Here is a 20,764-nt window from a genome sequence, read left to right on the forward strand (position 1 = left end):
CCATGTAACCCGGGGACTGCCTGTATAAAATATACCATTTACAGAGATGAGACTGAAAACTGGGTCCTTTTAGACAAAAGGAAATGCTTGTCACATGGGCTCAGAGACATCTCCTTTGGTGGAAGTAGCAGTAGGTCCTTTAACCTCTTTGAGGGTAGGCTTCTAGAAAATAATGTCTGCGTATCTGCACAGATATTGACTCGTATCTGCACAGTCAGTACGTTACATTAAGTGCAATGAGTTCATATGGTTAGAATACTCATTATGGATGTCAAGCCTTATTCCTAGCGCCTCTTCTTCAAGTGCTTGCTTATGTCCATTCCGTTTAGGTGTGCGCACACTCCATGAACAAGTTCCAAAAGCTTTTTACCCTTAGCAGCACCCATTGGGCCAGCCAGGGAGCCCCCTGGAGTGGCGCTGGTATAGCCACGCATATTACCCCCTGCTGGCCCTTCCCCCCTTCAGTTCCTTCTTTCCGCCTCTGATGGTTGCTGGAACACTTCACTTGTGATCACTAGTGTTCCCTTAGCTTATCTTTAGTGTTTTTCCTTAGTGGTGTAAATAGAGTAGTTCTCAATTAATTGTTAAGTGTTAGTTCTAGAGTAGAGTGTTTTGTTGTGCTCCCGCTCCCCTTGGCCAGGCAGGGGGGGCATGTCGGGGCCCCATGGCTTCAAATCCTGCTGACGGTGCTCAAAGCTGATGCCATGCGGAGATCCTCATAAAGAGAGTCTCAAGTGGGGAAGGCCACCTAACAGATTTGTGCAGGAGAGAGACTCCAGACTTAAACTGATTTTAATAGAGTCCGTGCTTCAACCCTCAGCACCGGTGCCAGAGCCGTCTGTTAGGAGCACACCAGGGTCAACGAGAGAGGCCAACTATGGCTTGAGACATGCAGGGGCACCGGTTGGCATTGAGGCACCCAATCCCTAGTGCCAGCAACTTCAAAAAAGTTGCAAAGAAGCAGATAGCCTGCCAGGTGGGACCAGGGAGAGCATCTTGGGGCTTCCCCTTCATCACGCCAATGGCAAAGCCCGGCGTGGGCCGGCACCCTTAAGGCCCAGGACCTGCCTTTGGAGGAGGTCATGCGGCCGTCCACTCCAGACACCTTTAATGGGCCCAGGAGCTGATAGAACTGACAGCCTCCCCAGCTTCAGCACCGCAGTGCATCGTAGAGCGTGAGGACAGAGCACGTCTCGGTGCCAGGTTGGTCCTGGCACTGGCACCACCGACGACACGGATGCAATGGTCCCCTGGGGCCTCTGGCACCGACTCAGTTGGCACCAATGAGTCAGGAGGTGCAGGAGGTGGTGCGGGTGAGACAGTCGGCACCCCGCTGCAAGCGGCACCATATCCCCAGGTGCTCCGGGCATGCCACCACCAGCACGGCCGACGCACGGGGGAAACCGTTGGCAATGGCACAACACAGACAGGAGATGGCGCAGAGCTTGTCCATGGCACCGCCCTGGTCGGCATCGGAGCTCTCATCGGAGTTGGATGGAGAATCCCTTGTATCCAGGGCATCCTCGCGCCATATAGTTGACTCCAGAGGGTCACGATCCTCCCGAACATCGGGGCAGTGGCACTGTTCGTGATCTGGGCACAGATCTCATTCACGGCACCGACAGAGAGACCACAACCAGGCCATGATATAAACATGGCCTCCACAGTGGCAACCACTGACTGAGTGGCCCTTTTGGACACCCTGGGCCTACCACCAAGCCCAGGATCTGGTCCCCTCCAGACCAGGGTTGGTAGTAATGTCAGCATACTTGACCCACAGAACGGCCCCTCGGCAACACCACTCACCAGGGGGTATGGGTTGGAGTCCAGGCCTAGTCCCCCAGGTTCGGTGGGGACCCCTGCCCACCCACCTCCCCAACCACCTTCTGTGAGGTCATCAGGAGGTCATGACTGCCAGCCAGAGCTGAGAACGGAGGTTGAGTCCCCCCCAGAGCATAGGGAATCCTCGTCCTCACCACCGGACGAAGCCCTAGCTGATCCCTCCCTGAGCATGCCAACAATGGACATGCAAACACACCAGGAGTTACTCAAGTGGCTAGCCCAGAACCTAGGGGTCCAGGCTGAGGAGGTCAAAGAGGAGGCAGACCCTATGGTGGACATCCTTAATGCTGATGCCCCAGCAAAAATTGCTCATCCTCTTAACAAGATGGTGGCAAAGATCACTAAAAACCTGTGGCAGACACCGGCCTCCATACCCACGACATAGAAGGGGGTCAAAAGGCGGTATTTCATACCTCAAGCAGGGCATGAGCATTTGTTTGCCCACCACCCCCAGGCTCAGCAGTGGTTCAGGCAGCCTGCCAGAGGGAAAGGCAGAGACAACCTGGACCCACCCCAAAGAGCAAGGAGCCCAAAAAGTTAGACTTTTTGGGAGGAAAGCGTATGCTACGGTGGGTCTGCAGCTGAGAATTGCGAATCAACAAGCAATGCTCAGCAGATACACTTACAACTCATCGGTGGCAATGGAGAAATTTCAGGCCCAGCTCCTGCAAGGTTCACAGCAAGAGTTCGCAGTGCTCAATGAAGAGAGTAAGATAGTGTCCGGAACAGCCCTTCAGGCTGCCCTCGACGCTGCGGACTCTGCGACAAGATCGATAGCAACAGGAATTGTCATGCGTAGATGCTCATGGCTACAAGTCTCGGACATCCCACAGGAGGTGCCAAGTGACACTTCAGGACTTGTCCTTTGAAGGTTCAGGTCTCTTTTCAGAACAGACTGACAACAGACTACATAATCTGAAGGACTCTAGGGCAACTTTGAAATCCCTAGGTATATCCACCCCACATCACTGTACGCCGTTTCAAAGACCTCAGAGAGGTCAACGAGGGCCCAGGTATGATAGCAGAAGGAGGAATAGGTCCAATAACAACAACAGAGGATCTAGAAGAGGACCGCGGCCTAATGCAGACCAGAGTCAGGGACCTCCTAATAGACCCAAAGGCCCCAGATCGGGCTTTTGAAGAAGCACCCAGGGAGGGAATACCAGTGCCAGAGTCAGATCGTCCTTTCTGTCTCAGACTGTACCCTTTCTACTGTGCTTGGTACTCCATTATGTCTGACCATTGGGTTCCAGACACGGTACAAAGGGGATATTCTATCCCTTTCCTTGCCTCCCTGCCTTCCCACCCCTCTTCCCTGTCCCTTTTCCGGGACCCCTCTCACAAGGTTCTGCTTGTGCAGGAGGTCTCCTCGCTCCTAAGCTTGGGAGTGATAGAAGAGGTCCCGTTAAAGTTCAGGGGCAGGGGTTTCAATTCCTGTTATTTTCTAATCCTGAAATCCAAAGGCGGCTTCCGTCCCATCCTCGACCTGCAGGGGCTCAATGCCTACGTAAGGAAGTCATGGTTCAAGATGGTCATGTTAGCCGCCATCATTCCCTCCCTTGATCTCGGAACCTGGTACCGCCACCGTCGATCTCAAGGACACTTACTTCTATCTATCGATTGTCCCGCACCACAGGAAATTCCTGCACTTCAAGGTGGGCAAGAACCATTTCCAGTTTGCGGTATTACCGTTCGGCCTATCCACAGCCCCCAAGTTCATGGAGGTGGTGGCCACCTTCCTGAGAAGGAAGAGCCTACATGTCTATCCTTACCTAGATGACTGGCTGATTAGGGGTCAGTCCAGAGACCAGGTGCTCTCTTATATCAGGCTGGCCAGGGACACCTTTGCCAACTTGGGACTGATCTTGAACGAGGAGAAATCTACTCTCACCTCCCACCGAGGTGATAGAGTTCATGGGAGCACAGTTAGACGTCACCTCAGGTCGCGTTTCCCTACCTCAGGCCAGGTTTCTTGCCCTGAAAAGCATTATACAGCAACTCCAGACTGTTCTGATGACAATGGCAAGGAATTGCCTGAAGCTATTGGGCCACATGGCTGCGTGCACCTTGTTAGTGCAGTACGCCAGGTTGTGCCTTCACCCCTTCCAGAACTGTCTGGCCAGGGTATACAGACCAGCCCGCAACTATATAGACATGGTGGTCACGATTCCCCAGCAGGTACTGTCAACTGAGATGCGGGGTCCCATTCACCCAGCCTGCTTCCTCGATCCAACTGGTGATGGATACCTCTGACACCGGATGGAGAGATCACCTTCAGGACCTGAGGACACGAGGTATATGGTCGGCAACGGAGAGAAAATGCCACATAAATGTCAGGGAACTAAGGGCAGTTGGACTTGCCTGCAAGGTCTTCATGCCCCACTTAAAGGGCAAATGTGTTTCGATATTGACAGACAATGCGATGGCCATGTATTACATCAACTGTCAGGGGGGTGTTCGTTCCTCTCCCTTGTGCCAAGAGGCTGTAGCCTTCTGGGATATCTGTATTGCACAAGGGGTATACTAGCAAGTGGCCTACCTTCCGGGGTCTTCCAGTACTATAGCGGATCACCTCAGCAGGGCCATCTCACCACACAAGTGCTCCCTCAAGGCAGAGGAACTCAATACCTTTTCCGAAGGTGGAGAACTCCCCAACTGGACCTGTTCACTTCTCAAACCAACAAGAAGTGTCCCAAATTATGTTCCTACAGGGACTGGGCAGGGGTTCAGAGGGGGACGTCCTGGTGGGGAAGTGGCTGGGGGGCCTTCTTTATGCATTCCCCTCCTTCCCTGTAGTGTACAAAGTGCTCTTGAGAGTCAAGCGGTTCGGGGTGACACTAATACTGGTAGCCCCAGCATGGCCCCACGAACACTGGTGCATGACCCTAGTGTCTTTGTCGGTGGAGGACCCCATTCCTCTGCCAATGTCCCCGGATCTATTGACACAAGAGCTCGATCAGGGTTGTCTCTGCCACCTGAACCTGCAAGCCCTTCACCTGACGACCTGGAAAGTCAGTGGGCTGCGGGTGAGGGAACTCCTTTGGTCAGAAGCAGAAAGCCAATGACTAGGGCAACATATTGAGCCAAATGGAAAAGGTTTTCAGTGTGGGTCACTGGTAAGAGTGGGGACCCTATCCGAGCCTCTATCCCGTTGACCCTAGACTACCTACTCGAGTTCAGGCAGCAAGCGTTGTCTACCTCATCTCTCAGGGTACACCTGGCAGCCATTACAGTATTTCACCAGGGCAAAGCAGGCAGGTCGGTCTTCGCCCATGACATAATAAAGCAATTCCTAAAAGGTGTGCACAGATTGTACCCCCAGGTTAGGCAAGAAGATCTCACCAAACTGAGTGATTGGGCAACAAAATGGCAAATGAAATTTAATGTGGATAAGTGTAAAGTAATGCACATCGGGAAAAATAACCCCAACTACACGTACAGTATGATGGGGGCAAATTTGGCTATGACAAATCAGGAAAGAGATCTTGGAGTTATCGTACACAGTTCTCTGAAAACTTCCACACAGTGTGCAGCGGCGGTCAAAAAGGCAAATAGGATGCTAGGAATTATTAGGAAAGGGATAGAAAATAAGACCCCGAATATCTTACTGCCCCTGTATAAAACTATGGTACGCCCACATCTTGAATACTGTGTACAGATGTGGTGGTCTCACCTCAAAAAAGATATTTTGGCCTTGGAAAGGGTTCAGAAAAGGGCAACTAAAATGATTAGGGGTTTGGAACGGGTCCCATATGAGGAGAGGTTAAAGTGACTGGGACTTTTCAGTTTAGAAAAGAGGAGACTGAGGGGGGATATGATAGAGGTCTATAAAATCATGAGTGGTGTGGAGAGGGCCAATAAAGAAAAGTTATTTATTAGTTCCCTAAATAGAAGAACTAGAGGACACCAAATGAAATTAATGGGTAGCAGGTTTAAAACTAATAAGCGAAAGTTCTTCTTCACACAGCGTGTAGTCAACCTGTGGAACTCCTTGCCAGAGGAGGCTGTGAAGGCTAGGAGTATAATAGAGTTTAAAGAGAAGCTAGATAATTTCATGGAGGTTAGGTCCATAAAAGGCTATTAGCCAGGGGATAAAATGGTATCCTTGGCCTCTGTTTGTCAGAGGCTGGAGAGGGATGGCAGGAGATAAATCGTTTGATCATTGTCTTCGGTCCACCCTCTCTGGGGCACCTGGTGCTGGCCACTGTTGGCAGACTGGACACTGGGCTAGATGGACCTTTGGTCTGACCCAGTACGGCCGTTCTTATGTAACCCATCCTACTATGGGACTTGAACTTGGTACTCTGAGGCCTCACTAGACCCCCATTTGAACCCCTGGCTATGTGTTCCCTGTCACACTTGTTGTGGAAGGAAGCATTCTTAGTCACCATCACCTCGGCGAGGAGGGTGTCCGAGCTGCGAGCTCTGTCCTTGGTTGGAACCACCGTACTTAGTGATTTCCAGGGATAAGGTGACACTGAGGCCTCACCCAGCCTTCCTCCCCAAGGTGTTCTATATGTCACAGGAGATTTTTCTGCTAGTATTCTACCCAAAACCACATGCAGATGAGAGAGAGCACTCCACACACTAGATGTTAAGAGAGCTCTAGCAGTTTATTTAGATAGAAAAAGACTGTTTTGCAAGTCCACCCAGCTCTTTGTCTCGGTGGCTGACAGGATGAAGGGTAATCCAGTATTGGCACAGTGCTTCTCATCCTGGATTACGTTCTGTATTAGAACTTGTTACGAAGTTATGGGCAGTATGGCCCCACCACTTAAGGCACATTCTACAAGAGCGCAGGTCACCTCAACGGCCTTTGTAGCACAGGTACCAATTGTAGACATTTGCAGAGCGTCTACTTGGTCCACACATTCACCAAACACTATGCCATCACACAGCAGGCTAGACAGGATGCAGCGGTTGACAGAGTAGTGCTGCAGTTTGTTTGATCTCACGTTTCCAACCCCACCTCCGGTGGGGTTTAGCTTGGAATCACCTAAACGGAATGGACATAAGCAAGCACTTGAAGAAAAAATGGTTGCTTACCTTGTAACTGTTGTTTTTCGAGCTGTGTTGCTTATGTACATTTTGAACCCACCCACCTCCCCTTTGTCGGAAATATCAGGCAAGAAGGAACTGAAGCGGGGGAGGGCCAGCAGGAGATTATTAGCGTGGCTATACTGGCTCCACTCCAAGGGGCTCCCTGGCTGGCCTAACAGGTGCTGCTAAGGGTAAAAAGCTTCCGGAACTTGTGCATGGGGCATGCACACACCTAGACCGAATGGACATAAGCAACACATCTCAGAACAAGAGCTACAAGGTAAGCAACCATTTTTTCTTAATTCTTCAGGAAACACAAGATGGTTTGTTCTCAACTGGTGGGAAAGTAGCAGTATTTTTGTTGTAGGGAAGACAATTAGCTACTCTTTGGAGAGGACGGGGCCATGGAACAAGGGATACTTTTCCCTGTTTTGCTAAGGAACAGTGGAGAAACTTGAGAAGTTGGAAGTCTGTATTGTGAAGTGTGAAAGAGCTCCAGTTTTGAAAGGCAAGTCTGTGTCTTCCATTATCCCAGGTGAAGAGAAAAGAGACAAGTGACTTGACTTTAGAGAACACCTTCAGGGAGAGGAAATGATCATTTATTTAGAGGAAAAAATTGGCCTTTTGCAATTTTTTGTTAGATTTATTTGGGGACAGGTTGAAAAATTAATTAAAACCATTCACTGGCTTGCTGTGAGAATTGCACAAGCCTCTTCAGCATGAAAGGCTACAGGCTTTGTTTTGAATCCAATTTTAATATTGTTTTGAAGATGTGTCCTTTTCAAGGTAGAGTTTGATGAATGAAAGAATGGAATTAAAGGATGGGATTGTCTTCAATTGCAAGGGATTGGACATGGTGACCCAGGATGTCCGTTCCAGTCCCATGTATTTTTGTTCCTTTGGGCTGTGTCTACACTGGCATGAATTTCCGGAAATGCTTAAAACAGAATAGTTTTCGTTATAAGTATTTCTAGAAAAAGAGCGTCTACATTGGCAGGCTGCTTTTCCGGAAAAGCCCTTTTTCCGGAAAAGCATCTGTGGCCAATGTAGACGCGCTTTTCCGGAAAAGAGCCCCGATCATCATTTTCGCGATTGGGGCTTTTTTCCGGAAAAGACTACTGGGCTGTCTACACTGGCCCTTTTCCGGAACAGTGTTCCGGAATAAGGACTTATGCCCGAGCGGGAGCAGCGTAGCTTTTCCGGAATAGCGGCTGATTTTGTACAGTAGAGCGTCATTGCTTTTCCGGAAATTCAAGGGCCAGTGTAGACAGCTCGCAGCTTATTCCGGAAAAGCAGCTGATTTTCTGGAATAAGTGGCCCAGTGTAGACACAGCCTTGCTGATATACCAATTCAGTGTGAGCGGATTTGTTTTTTCCCTTCAGGGGAAAAAACTCTTCTGCTTTTCACTTAAGAAGTTTGAGAGACTAGGTGGTAGGTGATCTAAAGACACACACTTCATAATAAAAATCTAAAAAAACCACATTGATTCTTATAAATTTCCCAAACATGTGAGGTACTACACATCTTTTGAAGTCAGTGCCATTTGGAGGCAGTTGGTACCTCATAGGACTAAGCCTTTTGTGAGACAAGTCCTTCATTTTTTTAGTGAGAATCTTCACATGGGTTTGATTAGTACCAACTGCTGCAAGGGCAGGGCACTGTATCCATATTTAAATATTTTTAAAGTTTTTCTTCCAAATTATGATTTTAAAATGTACACAAATGTTTTCCACCAATCTTGTAATACTGGGAAAGTTTACCTCTTATTTACCCAGCTCTCTCAGTATATCTGTGTCTAAGAAGCTGGTATTTTTAGAGGGAGCATATGCATAATTGTTCCAATGTTTTTTTCCCTCCAGTTTCCCCTATATCTTATTCCTGTCAAAATAATCTAGGGAAAATCTGTGGTTTAACTCTCCTGAATACTTTATTTTCCTTTTGGCAAGTGAGGCATATCACAAAACACAATCCCTTACCATTAATGACTTTTCTGTAAGGAATTTTTGTATGCGTCAGCCTTTGTGCACTATATGATTTATATTTGTTAGCAACAAAACACCACAAACTGATTTAGAAATACTTGCTGTCATGAGCGTAAGTCGGAAAATACTTTACCTTTTTCTTTTGGTATTCCACCAGAATAAACCTCTTCTAGCAAAATATAACACAATGCCATTTGGAATTCTTTTCAAGGAAGCTGAAGTTTAGATTAATCAACTGCAATCTGGATTGGCATGTTGTCTTTTCTGAGGTTTTGTCTTAACTTTAGGAAATCAAATGTAGCTATTTTGTCCTGTACTTGTAGACGTGTTTTTAGAGCTTAAGTGGTGATCATTTGCTTTCAATAGGGAGAAGTGGAGAAAGAGACTGATAAGAAAAAAATAAAATTGGAGAAAGAAACCAAATCATTATTGTCTTCAAGTCATAAAGACTTCAGTAAAATGAAGTGAGTATAGACTGATGAAATGCCAGGAAAATGTATAAAACTAAGCTCTTTAAAAAAAAAAAAAAAAAAAAAGGTTTTGGTGAAGAGCTGCTTTTTCCTTCCTGCATGTATGTTATTGATTAATGTGATGTATGTGTTATGTGAGGCAAATTAATCCTTACAACTTCGTAACAACATATGCACGTATCTTTAAAAATCAGGACTGAGTCCTTTGGGATATCATGAGATGTTTTCATTTTGTTTTCCTCCTTTTCCTTGCTATGCCTTGTTCCTTTGCACTACCTTTCAGTCTCTGGTCATTTTTGATTATTTTGCAGTGTATGTAGAATTTATACTAATATGCATTTTTTTAAAATCATGAGTGCAGTGCTTTACAAACAATTAAGGCACATAATTCCCCTGTAATGTAGGCTGGAACTGAACCCATTTTACAGATGCAGAAACTGGGGCAGAAAGCAATTAAGTAACTTAACCAAGATCACATAGGGATTTGATAGGTACAGCAGGGCAGAGAACCCCAGAAGTCTGCTGATTGACCAATAGCTCTATCCTGGGAGAAGAGGCTTCTGGCATACTGTGAACAATCTTTGCAGACCAAGATTCCAGTCAAGCAAAACCCATGCTTAATTTTAAGCACATGGTTTTTATAGAACTACTAACACATTTAAAGTTGAGTGTGTGCTTCAGTGCTTTGTCAGATTAGGGTGTGGGTGGTTCATCTAACTGGTGCCTTGTCTAACTTTTCCTGCTTAAAAGACTATTGTAAAGGTAGTGGTAAAGAACGTGGTCATCTGCAGCCTCAGATTTCCTTGATGTCTCTGGTTTTTGGCTTGGTACTGATTTGGTGGCCAGATCCAGCCCACCAAATCTTTGCATCTGACCCACTGCCATCCCATGACCCAGCTGGTTCCCTGCCTACCACACTCCCCACATGCCATTCAAAGTAGTCAATTATTAGAGCCACATGCATCTCTGCAGCATGTGCCCCTGAGGGAGAAAGGGTATCACAGTGTGCTGCCTCTGCCCTCAGCACAATTTTACAGTTCCCATTGTCTAAAAACCAGCCAATGGGACCTGCCTGGGCCGTGCTTGAGGTACAGGCAGCACGCAGAATCCCCCTCCCCCAAGTGGCATGTGGTGCAGAGACACACATGTTGACCACTTGGAGGTGCAACAGGCAGGGGGGCTGCTGGCCGGCAGCTGCCTAAGGTAAGTGGCAGCCTCACTTTCTAACCTACCAAATAAAACTGTTAAGTCCTTGTCCCTTGAACTGTGGTCTCTTGCTAAGCAGTTCTGTGCAAGCTAATTTAACTGTCTAGTCTATACTAGCACTTAATTTTATGAAAGGACCTGAGGTAACAAGAAATTCTGTCTGATGCTAGGGATAGAAGATGCATTCTTATAAGAGAAAGTAGCGAGGAGTCCTGTGGCACCTTATAGACTAACTGAAGTGTAGGAGCATAAGCTTTCGTGGGCAAAGACCCACTTCGTCAGATGCATGCAGTGGAAACTTCCAGAGGCAGGTATAAATATGCAGGCCAGAATCAGGCTGGAGATGACGAGGTGGATCCAATCAATGAGGATGAGGCCCACTTCTAGTAGCTGATCTGGAGGTGAGAATTCCAAGAGAGCAGAAGCTGCTTTTGTAGTTAGCGAGCCATTCACAGTCTTTGTTAATCCAGAGTTGATTGTGTCAAACTTGAAGATGAACTGTAGCTCAGCAGTTTCTCTTTGAAGTCTGGTCCTGAAGTTTTTTTGCTGCAGGATGGCTACCTTTAGATCTGCAATTGTGTGTCCAGGAAGATTGAAGTGTTCCCCAACAGGTTTTTGTATGTTGCCATTCCTAATATCAGATTTGTGTCCATTGATTCTTTTATGTAGGGACTGTCCAGTTTGGCTGATGTATATAGCAGTGGGGCTTTGTTGGCACACGATGGCATATATTACGTTGGTAGATGTGCAGGAGAATGTACCAGTGACAGTATGGCTGATCTGGTAGGTCCAGACCTACCGACCGCTATACTTACCTGCATGCCTCCAGCTTCCATCCCGGACACACCACACGATCCATTGTTTACAGCCAAGCACTGAGGTACAACCGCATATGCTCCAAAAACCCTCAGACAGAGACCTACACCTACAAGATCTTCAACAAGCATTCTGTAAACTGCGATACCCACACGAGGAAGTGAGGAGACAGATTGACAGAGCCAGACATGTACCTAGAAGTCTCCTGCTACGGGACAAGCCCAAGAAAGAAACCAACAGAACACCACTGGCCATCACCTACAGTCCCCAGCTAAAACCTCTCCAATGCATCATCAGTGATCTACAACCCATCCTGGACAATGATCCCTCGCTTTCACAGGCCTTGGAAGGTAGGCCAGTCCTTGCCCACAGACAACCCGCCAACCTGAAGCATATTCTCACCAGCAACTACACACCGCACCATAATAACTCGAACTCAGGAACCAATCCTTGCAACAAACCTCGGTGCCAACTCTGCTCACATATATACACCAGCAACACCATCACAGGACCTAACCAGATCAGCCTCCTTGATTGGATCCACCTCGTCATCTCCAGCCTGATTCTGGCCCGCATATTTATACCTGCCTCTGGAAGTTTCCACTCCATGCATCTGACGAAAGCTTTGCCCACGAAAGCTTATGCTCCTACACTTCAGTTAGTCTATAAGGTGCCACAGGACTCCTCGCCGCTTTTGCAGATTCAGACTAACACGGCTACCCCTCTTATAAGAGAAAAAGTCAGTTCTGTGGTAAGCCACTTTGAAAAACAACATGCTGCGGTAGCTTGCACCATTCAGGATGTTCTTTCTCAGAGATTCTTGGTCTCTTGTACATCCCCGAAGAAGAACGAAATGTGAAGATGGCTATGTTGTGGGGTGTTGTGAAAACCCAGTCTATAATAGGGTTCAAAAAAGAACTAAATAAATTGATAGAGGAGAGGTCCCTCAATGGCTATTAGTCAGGATGGGTAGGGATGATGTCCGTCACCCTTGTTTGTCAGGAGCTGGAATGGGCCAGAGGGAAGGGATCATTTGATGATTACCTGTTCATTCCCTTTGGGGCATCTGGCATTGGCCACTGTCTGAAGACAGGATGTTGGACTAGATAGACCCAATATGGCCATTCTTGTGCTTGCTCTTCTTTAATCCCAGGCAGAGGTGAAAGAGAGCCAGCACAGCATTCTAGTAAGAGCCTGCCATGGGCAGAGCTTTAACATCGCTGCCCTTTTTGCTCTCCCCTCGCCTCCACCCAATATGGCCCTACTGGTAAGATCTGGCAGTACTTTAGAGGCAGCTGCTTGACCGTACCAGCAGGACTGCCAAATGGGGCTGGAGCAAAAGTACCACTGGGATTTCTGCGTGAGCCTCAGGGTTCCCAGCTTCAAGGGCTATGAAGGGTTGGCTGGAGGAGTCTGCCCTTCACCCCTTCTGCCTAGGCCCAGCCAAAGGGTTTGCAGGGCCCAAGGCAAGATGCTGGGTGTGGGGCTCCGAGTCCAGCCGGTGGATGGTGAATACTCAGCAGCGCAGGGCCCTGAAAGCAGAAGGCCCAAAGCATTTGCCTTGCTCACTTTGCCATAGGGTGGGCCTGCTTCTGTCCGAGTTCCTGCTCTTTCCAGGGCCCAGAGCCACCCCTTTATGCCAGGGCCAGGCACATCAGTAAGCAAGCCATCCTGACCAATACGCAGAATGCACAATTGCGTAGGACAGCTGAAAATTTGGGACACCACTGGGTCTTAATATCCACTCACTTGCCTTTTCCTAGCCCTGTTCTGTGGCTTTGCTTCCTCCAGAGAGGATCAAGTTAACTTAAAAGTGAAAAAACCTATGAGCAGAACATCAAACCTGTGAAAGGACCTTTCAGGTGGTAATGAAGCCATGTGACAGGCTTTTGCTAACCACATGTATATACTGTCACTGAATTGATTGCATTATTCCACAGGATCTTAGTTTAAATTTTGTTTTAAAAATACAGGTTGAACCTCTCTAATCCAGCTCTTTCGGGACTTGACCAGTGCCGAACCAGAGAATTTGCCGGACCATGGGAGGTCAATATTGTCTAGCAGCTTTACCAATACTTCCACTGCTTGCTGGGCTGTTAGAACACATTTAGGGCTAAATAACAGCACAGAACACTGAAATCCAGGTCTGGTGGCTATAAACAAACATTATGGAACTGCAGGAAACTTGGCCGCACCCATGATAAGTGGAATGCCAGTTAAGTAAAATCATGCCAGACCACGAATGTTGCTGGACCAGAGTGCCAAACTAGAGAGGTTCACCCTGTATTTCATTAGTGTGTTGCTGAAGATTATAAAATCACATCTTTAAAAAAAACCCTCACCCTCAGCTGCCATTGGGCATAAGGGCACCAGTTTAATAGAACTGCATAGGGCCCCATAAATCCCTACCAGTAAGTCTTTCCTTTTACTTTCATCCCTGATCCCTGGACCTTTAGCTGTAATTTTTTCCTCTAATAACAAACTTGAAGTTTTGTCTTTATTGCTGCTTCAAATATGATTTTCCTGATTGTTGATGACAGTTGAGAACTATTTCCTGAATCACCAAAAAGTCCCTAAAGTTTCTTCTTGCTTTTTATGGATTCTTAATTAGCCATCTTACAGTTCCAGAGTCTCTAGCTGAATAAACAGAATCATTACATCATGTAGTTAATGTTTTTAATGTCTTGTATTATATATTGTTAATATCCTATATGGTAAGTTCATTTTCTATCTCCAGAGGATGCAAATTTCCATCCGAGACACTGAAGAAAGAGCTCCTGCTACCGCCACCATTGCCACCAATGTCTACCATACAGCCTGCCCAGAAGCAGGCACAAAAGGAGCACAAGGGTGAGACTAGTACCTGCAGCCAGCTGTTTGTCACAAGTAATGGCAATGCCAAGAGCAAGAGCAACCACAAGGATTCTTCATCCTCCAAGCACAGGAAAATGGAGGGGAAGCTCTCTGAACATTCTAAGAGCAACAAAGTAGGTGTCCATTGTTCATGGCAGAACTTTTCATGCTAGCAGTGAGTGTTTCCTTCAGAAACATTATTCTCTTTTCCTTAATGTTTTTAAAGGGTGAGGCTTGGGAATTAAGTATCAGAGGGGTAGCCGTGTTAGTCTGAATCTGGAAAAGCGACGAGGAGTCCTGTGGCACCCTATAGACTAACAGATTTATTGGAGCATAAGCTTTTGTGCCCACAAAAGCTTATGCTCCAATAAATCTGTTAGTCTATAGGGTGCCACAGGACTCCTCGTTGCTTTTGCATGGGAATTAGTGACTCTGTGGGTTTTAGAGATTTTTTTTTTCTTATTCGGTCCCTGAGAGTCTGTCTAGCAAAATCTTTCTAACCAAAAATCATCTCTCCCCAATGACAGAAAAGCAGGTATTAGGATGGGTTTCTGATTACTGTGATGTTATTGTTTATTACAAAGTACCCTACTTGTTTATTTGCAATGATTTGCATGTTGTTAAAACACCAGATAGAAAATAAACCAGAGATTGTGCTGCAGCATCTTTGTTTATCCAGTATGTTTTCTAATTTTACTTTTTAAATTTACAAAATATACTCATTTGTAGTATGTTTAAAATTTATTTATAAGGCTTTCCAAGATGTTGCTGTTCCAGAAAAAAGTCTTGTGAAGCAGCACACCTGCTGGTCAAAACTAAGCTATCCAGCAACTTCTGTTGTAATTCGAAGCCCCATGATGTCAGTGGGAGTCTTTCCCTTGGCTTCATTGAATTTTGTAACAAGCCCTCGCTCAGTGTTTCTTAAACTTTTTAAGACTGAGGAGCACCAAACAATAATGAGGAACACCAAGGATTTTTTGTTAAGCAAAAAAAAAAAAAGTATGGAGGCAAAAAGGTTGGGGGGGGCGGGAGGAGTTACTGAGCCAAAAAAAGTATCACCTGTACCTTTAAGGGTAGCCATTTTGAATTCTGTTCTCCGCGGCACACCGATGTGCCACAGAACACAGTTTAAGAAACACTGCCATAGGTGATCGGTGCTATTAAAAGCAATTTAACTCGATGCTTTCTGTAAAGTTTCACATCTGTCTTCTCCCTACTAATAAGCAAATAATTAGGAGATGAACAAATGTTAATGATGCTTGGGACCACATTTTCAGTAATAGCCTTACTGTTTAGCCTTACACATTTACAGACACAATACATATGCAAAATCAGCCAGTTTAGTTTTTTTCTTAAGTTCTCTCTAAAAAGCAGGCCCCCTATTACTGAAAGGACCTCAGTTTATTATAGTACATATTATTTCTAAAGTTGTTTCACAGTAGAGTGGAAGAGCCAGGTGGCTAGTCCTTAATATTTTCCAGTTATAAAATCCAGTTATGTCACCATATGTGTTTACATGAATATGTGTAATCCTGGCTTTGTTCATTTGTTTTTAGAGGGGATGCAGTTGTACTAGACCACTTCAAATTCTGTTTTAACTCTGTGCTTGTCTGGAATTCAAACAAGTAACTTAAATTCTGCAACTGTTGCCTCACACACAAAAGTAAAGCTAGCAATGGTTCTGAGTAGACAACATGGAATAGTTTATTTGTACCAGCCTTTTCTAGAGACCGAGAAAACAAGGTTATCATCTGTCTTGGTCTGTCTTAGCTCACTATGCTAAAAACACCTCTAGTTTCAGAAGCAAGGAAAACCTATTACTACTTCAAGTGCTTGCTTATGTTCATTTCATCTAGGTGTGTGCGCGCCCTGTGCACAAGTTCCAGAAGCTTTTTGCCCTTAGCAGCACCCATTGGGCCAGCCAGGGAGCCCCCTGGAGTAGCACCGGTATATCCATGCATATAACCCTCTGCTGGCCCTTCTCCCGTTCAGTTCCTTCTTTCTGCCCATGACGGTGGCTGGAACGCTTGGCTTCCGATCGCAAGTGTTCCCTTATCTTAGGGTATGTCTACACTACTCTCCTAGTTCGAACTAGGAGGGTAATGTAGGCATACCGCACTTGCAAATGAAGCCCGGGATTTGAATTTCCCGGGCTTCATTTGCATAAGCCGGGCACCGCCATTTTTAAATCCCGGCTCGTTCGAACCCCGTGCAGCGCGGCTACACGCGGCACGGACTAGGTAGTTCGGACTAGGCTTCCTAGTCCGAACTACCGTTACTCCTCGTGGAATGTCAAAAGGGGGCTTTCGTCCCATCCTTGAGGGCTCAATGTCCACATAAGGAAGTCAAAGTTCAGGATGGTCACGCTAGCTGCCATCATCCCCTCCTTCGAACTCGGAGACTAGTACGCCACCCTCGACCTCAAGGATGTGTACATTCATGTTTCGATTGCCCCGCATCACAGGAAATTCCTGTGCTTTACGGTAGTCAGGGAACACTACCAGTTTGCAGTCCTGCCGTTCGGCCTATCCACAGCCCCCAGGGTATTCACCAAGTGCATAGTGGTAGAGACTGCCTTCTTGCGGCACAAGGGCCTTCATGTATACCCATACCTAGACAACTGGCTGAACAGTGGCAGGTCTAGGGAATAGGTGCTCTTCCACATCAGGCTGGCCAGGGACACCTTCTCCAACCTAGGTCTGAGCCTCAATGCGGAGAAGACTACTCTCGCCCCCACCCAAGTAATAGAGTTTCTGGGGGCAAGGCTGGATGCCATCTCAGGCCATGTCTCCCTACCAAGGGACAGATTTCTTGCCATGCAAACCATCATACAGCAGCTCCGGTTGTCCCCAATGACTATGGCGAGGAACTGCCTGAGGCTGCTAGGCCACATGGCGGCGTGCGCCTTCGTAATACAGCACGCCAGGTTGCACCTTCGGCCCGTCTAGTCTTGGCTGACTTCGGTATTCAGACCAGCCCAAGACCACTTGGATGTGGTAGTCATGGTCCCACAACAGGTTCTGTTTTCCCTGAGCTGGTGGCTCTCAGAGGACAGCATGAGAGGCAGCATCCCGTTTGCCCAACCTCCTTCCTCGATTCAGCTGGTGATGGACACTTCCGACACTGGTTGGGGTGCTCACCTGGGAAGCCTGCAGACACAAGGTATGTGGTCTGTGGTGGAGAGAAAACTCCACATAAATGTCAGGGAACTAAGGACAGTAGCTGTGGCGTGCAAGACCTTCATGCCCCATCTGAAGGGCAAATGCGTGTCCATACTGACAGACAACACGGCAGCGATGTATTACATCAACCGTTGGGGGGAGGGGGAGCTCGTTCGTCTCCCCTGTGCCGGGAGGCTGTAGCCCTATGGGAGATGTGTATCGCACAGGGGGTACACCTGCAAGCAGCTTACCTCGTGGGGCCCTCCAATACTCTGGTGGATCACCTCAGCAGAGATTTCTCGCCACACGAGTGGTCCCTCAAAGAGGAGGTAGCCCTTTCCCTCTTCCGGAGGTGGGCAACTCCCCAACTGGACCTGTTCACGTCTCATGCCAACAGGAAATGCCCCAAGTTCTGTTCGTACAGGGGTCTGGGCGAGGGTTCACTAGGGAACGCCCTGGTAGGGAGGTGGCCAGCAAGTCTTCTCTATGACTTCCCTCCCTTCCCTGTGCTACATGATGTGCTTTTGAGGGTCAAGGGATTCGGGGCATCGCTGATACTGATAGCCCCGGTGTGGCCCCGTCAGCACTGGTACACGACCCTAGTGTCCCTATTGGTGGAAGACCCCATTCCCCTCCCGTTGTCTCCGGACCTGTTGACATAGAAGCTCAGTCAGGGTTGGCTCTGCCACCCGAATCTGCAGGCTGTCAGCCTGGAGAATCAGTGGCTGAGGGGTGGGGAGCTCCTTTGTTCGGACTTGGTAAAATGAGTACTAGTGGAAAGCAGAAAGCCCTCAACCAGGACAACTTATCGGGCCAAATGGAAGAGGTTTTCTGTATGGGCCTCTGGCAAGGGAGCAGCTCCTACCAGAGCCCATATCCCACTCATTCTGGACTACTTACTTGAGCTCAGGCAACTGGGGTTGTCTGCCTCATCTCTTAGAGTACACCTGGCCGTCATTGCGGCCTTCCACGAGGGAACCACCTTACTTGCTGGTGTCTAGAGACAGGGTGACACTGAGACTGCGCCCGGCTTTTCTCCCCAAGGTAGTTTCTCCTTTTCATATGTCTCAGGAAATTTTTCTCCCGGTGTTTTACCTGAAACCACACGCAAACGAGACAGAGAGCACTCCACACTTTAGATGTCAAGAGATCTCTAGCATTTTATTTAGATAGTACAAAACAGTTTCGTAAGTCCACTCAGCTCCTTTGTCTTGGTGGCAGACAGAATGAAAGGTAGTCCAGTGTCGGAGCAGTGCCTCTCATCTTGGATTACATCGTGTATTAGAGCCTGTTATGAGATCAGGGACACTACAGCCCCACTGCTCAATGCTCATTCTACATGAGCACAGACCTCTTTGGCGGCCTTCTTAGCACAGGTCCCGATTGCGGATATCTGCAGGGCGGCGACCTGGTCCTCGGTCCACATGTTCACCAACCCTATGCCATTACACAGCAGGCTAGACAGGATGTGGCAGTGTTGCAGTCGGTTTCTTCTAGGGTTTCTGACCCCGCCTCCGGAGGGGGGGGTTCGCTTGGAATCACCTAGACGTAATGGACATAAGCAAGCACTCTAAGAAGAAAAAACGGTTGCTTATCTGTAACTGTTGTTCTTCGAGATGTGTCCATTCCAAACCCACCCGCCTCCCCTCATTGGAAGTAGCATGTGAGAAGGAACTGAAGGGGGAGAGGGCCAGCAGAGGGTTATATGTGTGGATATACTGGCACCACTCCAGGGGGCTCCTTGACTGGCCCAATGAGTGCTGCTAAGGGCAAAAAGCTTCCGGAACTTGTGCACGGGGCGCGCACACACCTAGACCGAATGGACGTAAGCAACACAACTCGAAAAACAACAGTTACAAGTAAGCAACCGTTTTTTAGCCCCCCTTCTCCCCCCCTCCCGCCCCTGGAAAAGTTCACATTATGTTAAAGGTAATACAAGCAGAAATATAAGAAGTCAAGTTACCTCCTGCTTCGCAAAGAGAGAGAGAGAGAGAGAAGCAAATATATTCTAGGGCAAATTAATTGTTTTATTTTTTAATTGGGAAACCCAAAGCTTTTAAAATTGCTTTTGATTACAAATTCCTTACCCAGTTCTTCTCTGAATGATGACTTCCCAGGAATCTTCAGGAGATGTCAAAAACCGTTTCCCAATGCCTTCTTTGCCAAATGGTACCTCCAAACCAAAGAGACCTCAAATCAAGTTTGAAAAGTAAGATTTTTTTTATCTCATCCTCTCCTTCACACTGATCATGCCATCTTCATCATCCTCTGATAACCTTAACTGTATGCCATACATAAGCTTCTTGTTCTCAATTTCAAGACGCTGCACAATGTATCCCTGCATAGCTCTGTTCTCTCTGCCTTCCTGAGTTGTATCTTTCTCACAATCAATCTCTTGGTCATTTTGTTTAGGACTTACTTTCTTTGTGTCCTCCTCTTTTCATTGAGATCTCTCCCTAAAATGTACTTCTTTATGTGACTAATGTGTGATAATCCAGCAGAGACTTGCCCTGATTTTTATTTATTTAGTTAGTTAGTTTTGCTCCCGTTTTCTTAACAGCTTAGGGTAACCAGTTTAGAAATGTCCCATCTTTTGGCAAGGAAATTACCGTTCTTAAGAAATCTCTTTCTGTGCATCAATGGACATTGTTTTTATTAGGCTGAGTTATGTAACTTAGAAAATTGTACTTTACTTATGAGCAGTACAGTTGGTGTGCTTTTTAGTTCAGGCTTAGAGGAGTCTGTGCAGAGCGCTGCTTATGTCTCTTTTAGTTTTATGTGAGCTATGCACACTTTATACGTTATTCCAATGCATGGAAGTGTACATGGCCAGCAGTATGCTTTATAAAACATGTATGGAATAGAGCAGTGGTTTTCAAACAAGGGGTCACGACCCAGTACTGGCTCATGGAATGTGGGTCTCATTGCTGCAGGGTGATCAAATGACCACCCTCTGTCCTGAGCCCCCCATACCAAACCTGCCTGTCTTGGCACTGCAGACTACGCTTCTAGATCGGGGGGAGCGGTGGAAGGGACGCACAGGGTTCTATGCACTGCCCCTGCCTCAAGCACTAGCTTCACACTCCCTTTGGCTGGAAACTTGCTGCTGGGCTGCTTCTAGGGCACACCATGGTCTGAGGTGCGAGGAGAGGCAGGAAACCTGCCTAAGCAACCCCGCTGCACCACTGACGGAGCTGCTCAAAGTAAGCCCCTCCTGCCCACAGTCCTGATACCCCAAAGTCAGAGCCCCTTTCTACACCCTAAAACTCTCACCTTCAGCCGCACAGCAGAGCCCACACTCTAGTCAAATTATGTTGGGTCACAGGCATCAACAATTTCCTCAACTGGGTCATGAGAAAAACAGTTTGAAAACCACTGGAATAAGGTATGGTT

At 47.2% G+C, this 20,764-nt stretch overlaps 1 protein-coding gene across 4 annotated transcripts in view; it reads left to right on the forward strand.

Moving 5' to 3' along the window:
* The window catches only part of AFF1 (ALF transcription elongation factor 1), a 178,888-nt gene that overhangs the window by 124,062 nt on the left and 34,062 nt on the right, over positions 1-20,764 (forward strand). For all 4 annotated transcript variants that reach the window (XM_006115336.4, XM_006115334.4, XM_075929557.1 and 1 more), the window contains 3 exons: positions 9,232-9,329; positions 14,095-14,344; positions 19,489-19,580. In XM_006115336.4, coding sequence (XP_006115398.2) covers positions 9,232-9,329; positions 14,095-14,344; positions 19,489-19,580 — 440 coding nt within the window. The remainder of the gene's footprint in view (positions 1-9,231; positions 9,330-14,094; positions 14,345-19,488; positions 19,581-20,764) is intronic.

This window comes from Pelodiscus sinensis, chromosome 5, assembly GCF_049634645.1.
Source record: "Pelodiscus sinensis isolate JC-2024 chromosome 5, ASM4963464v1, whole genome shotgun sequence".
Lineage (NCBI taxonomy): Eukaryota > Metazoa > Chordata > Testudines > Trionychidae > Pelodiscus > Pelodiscus sinensis.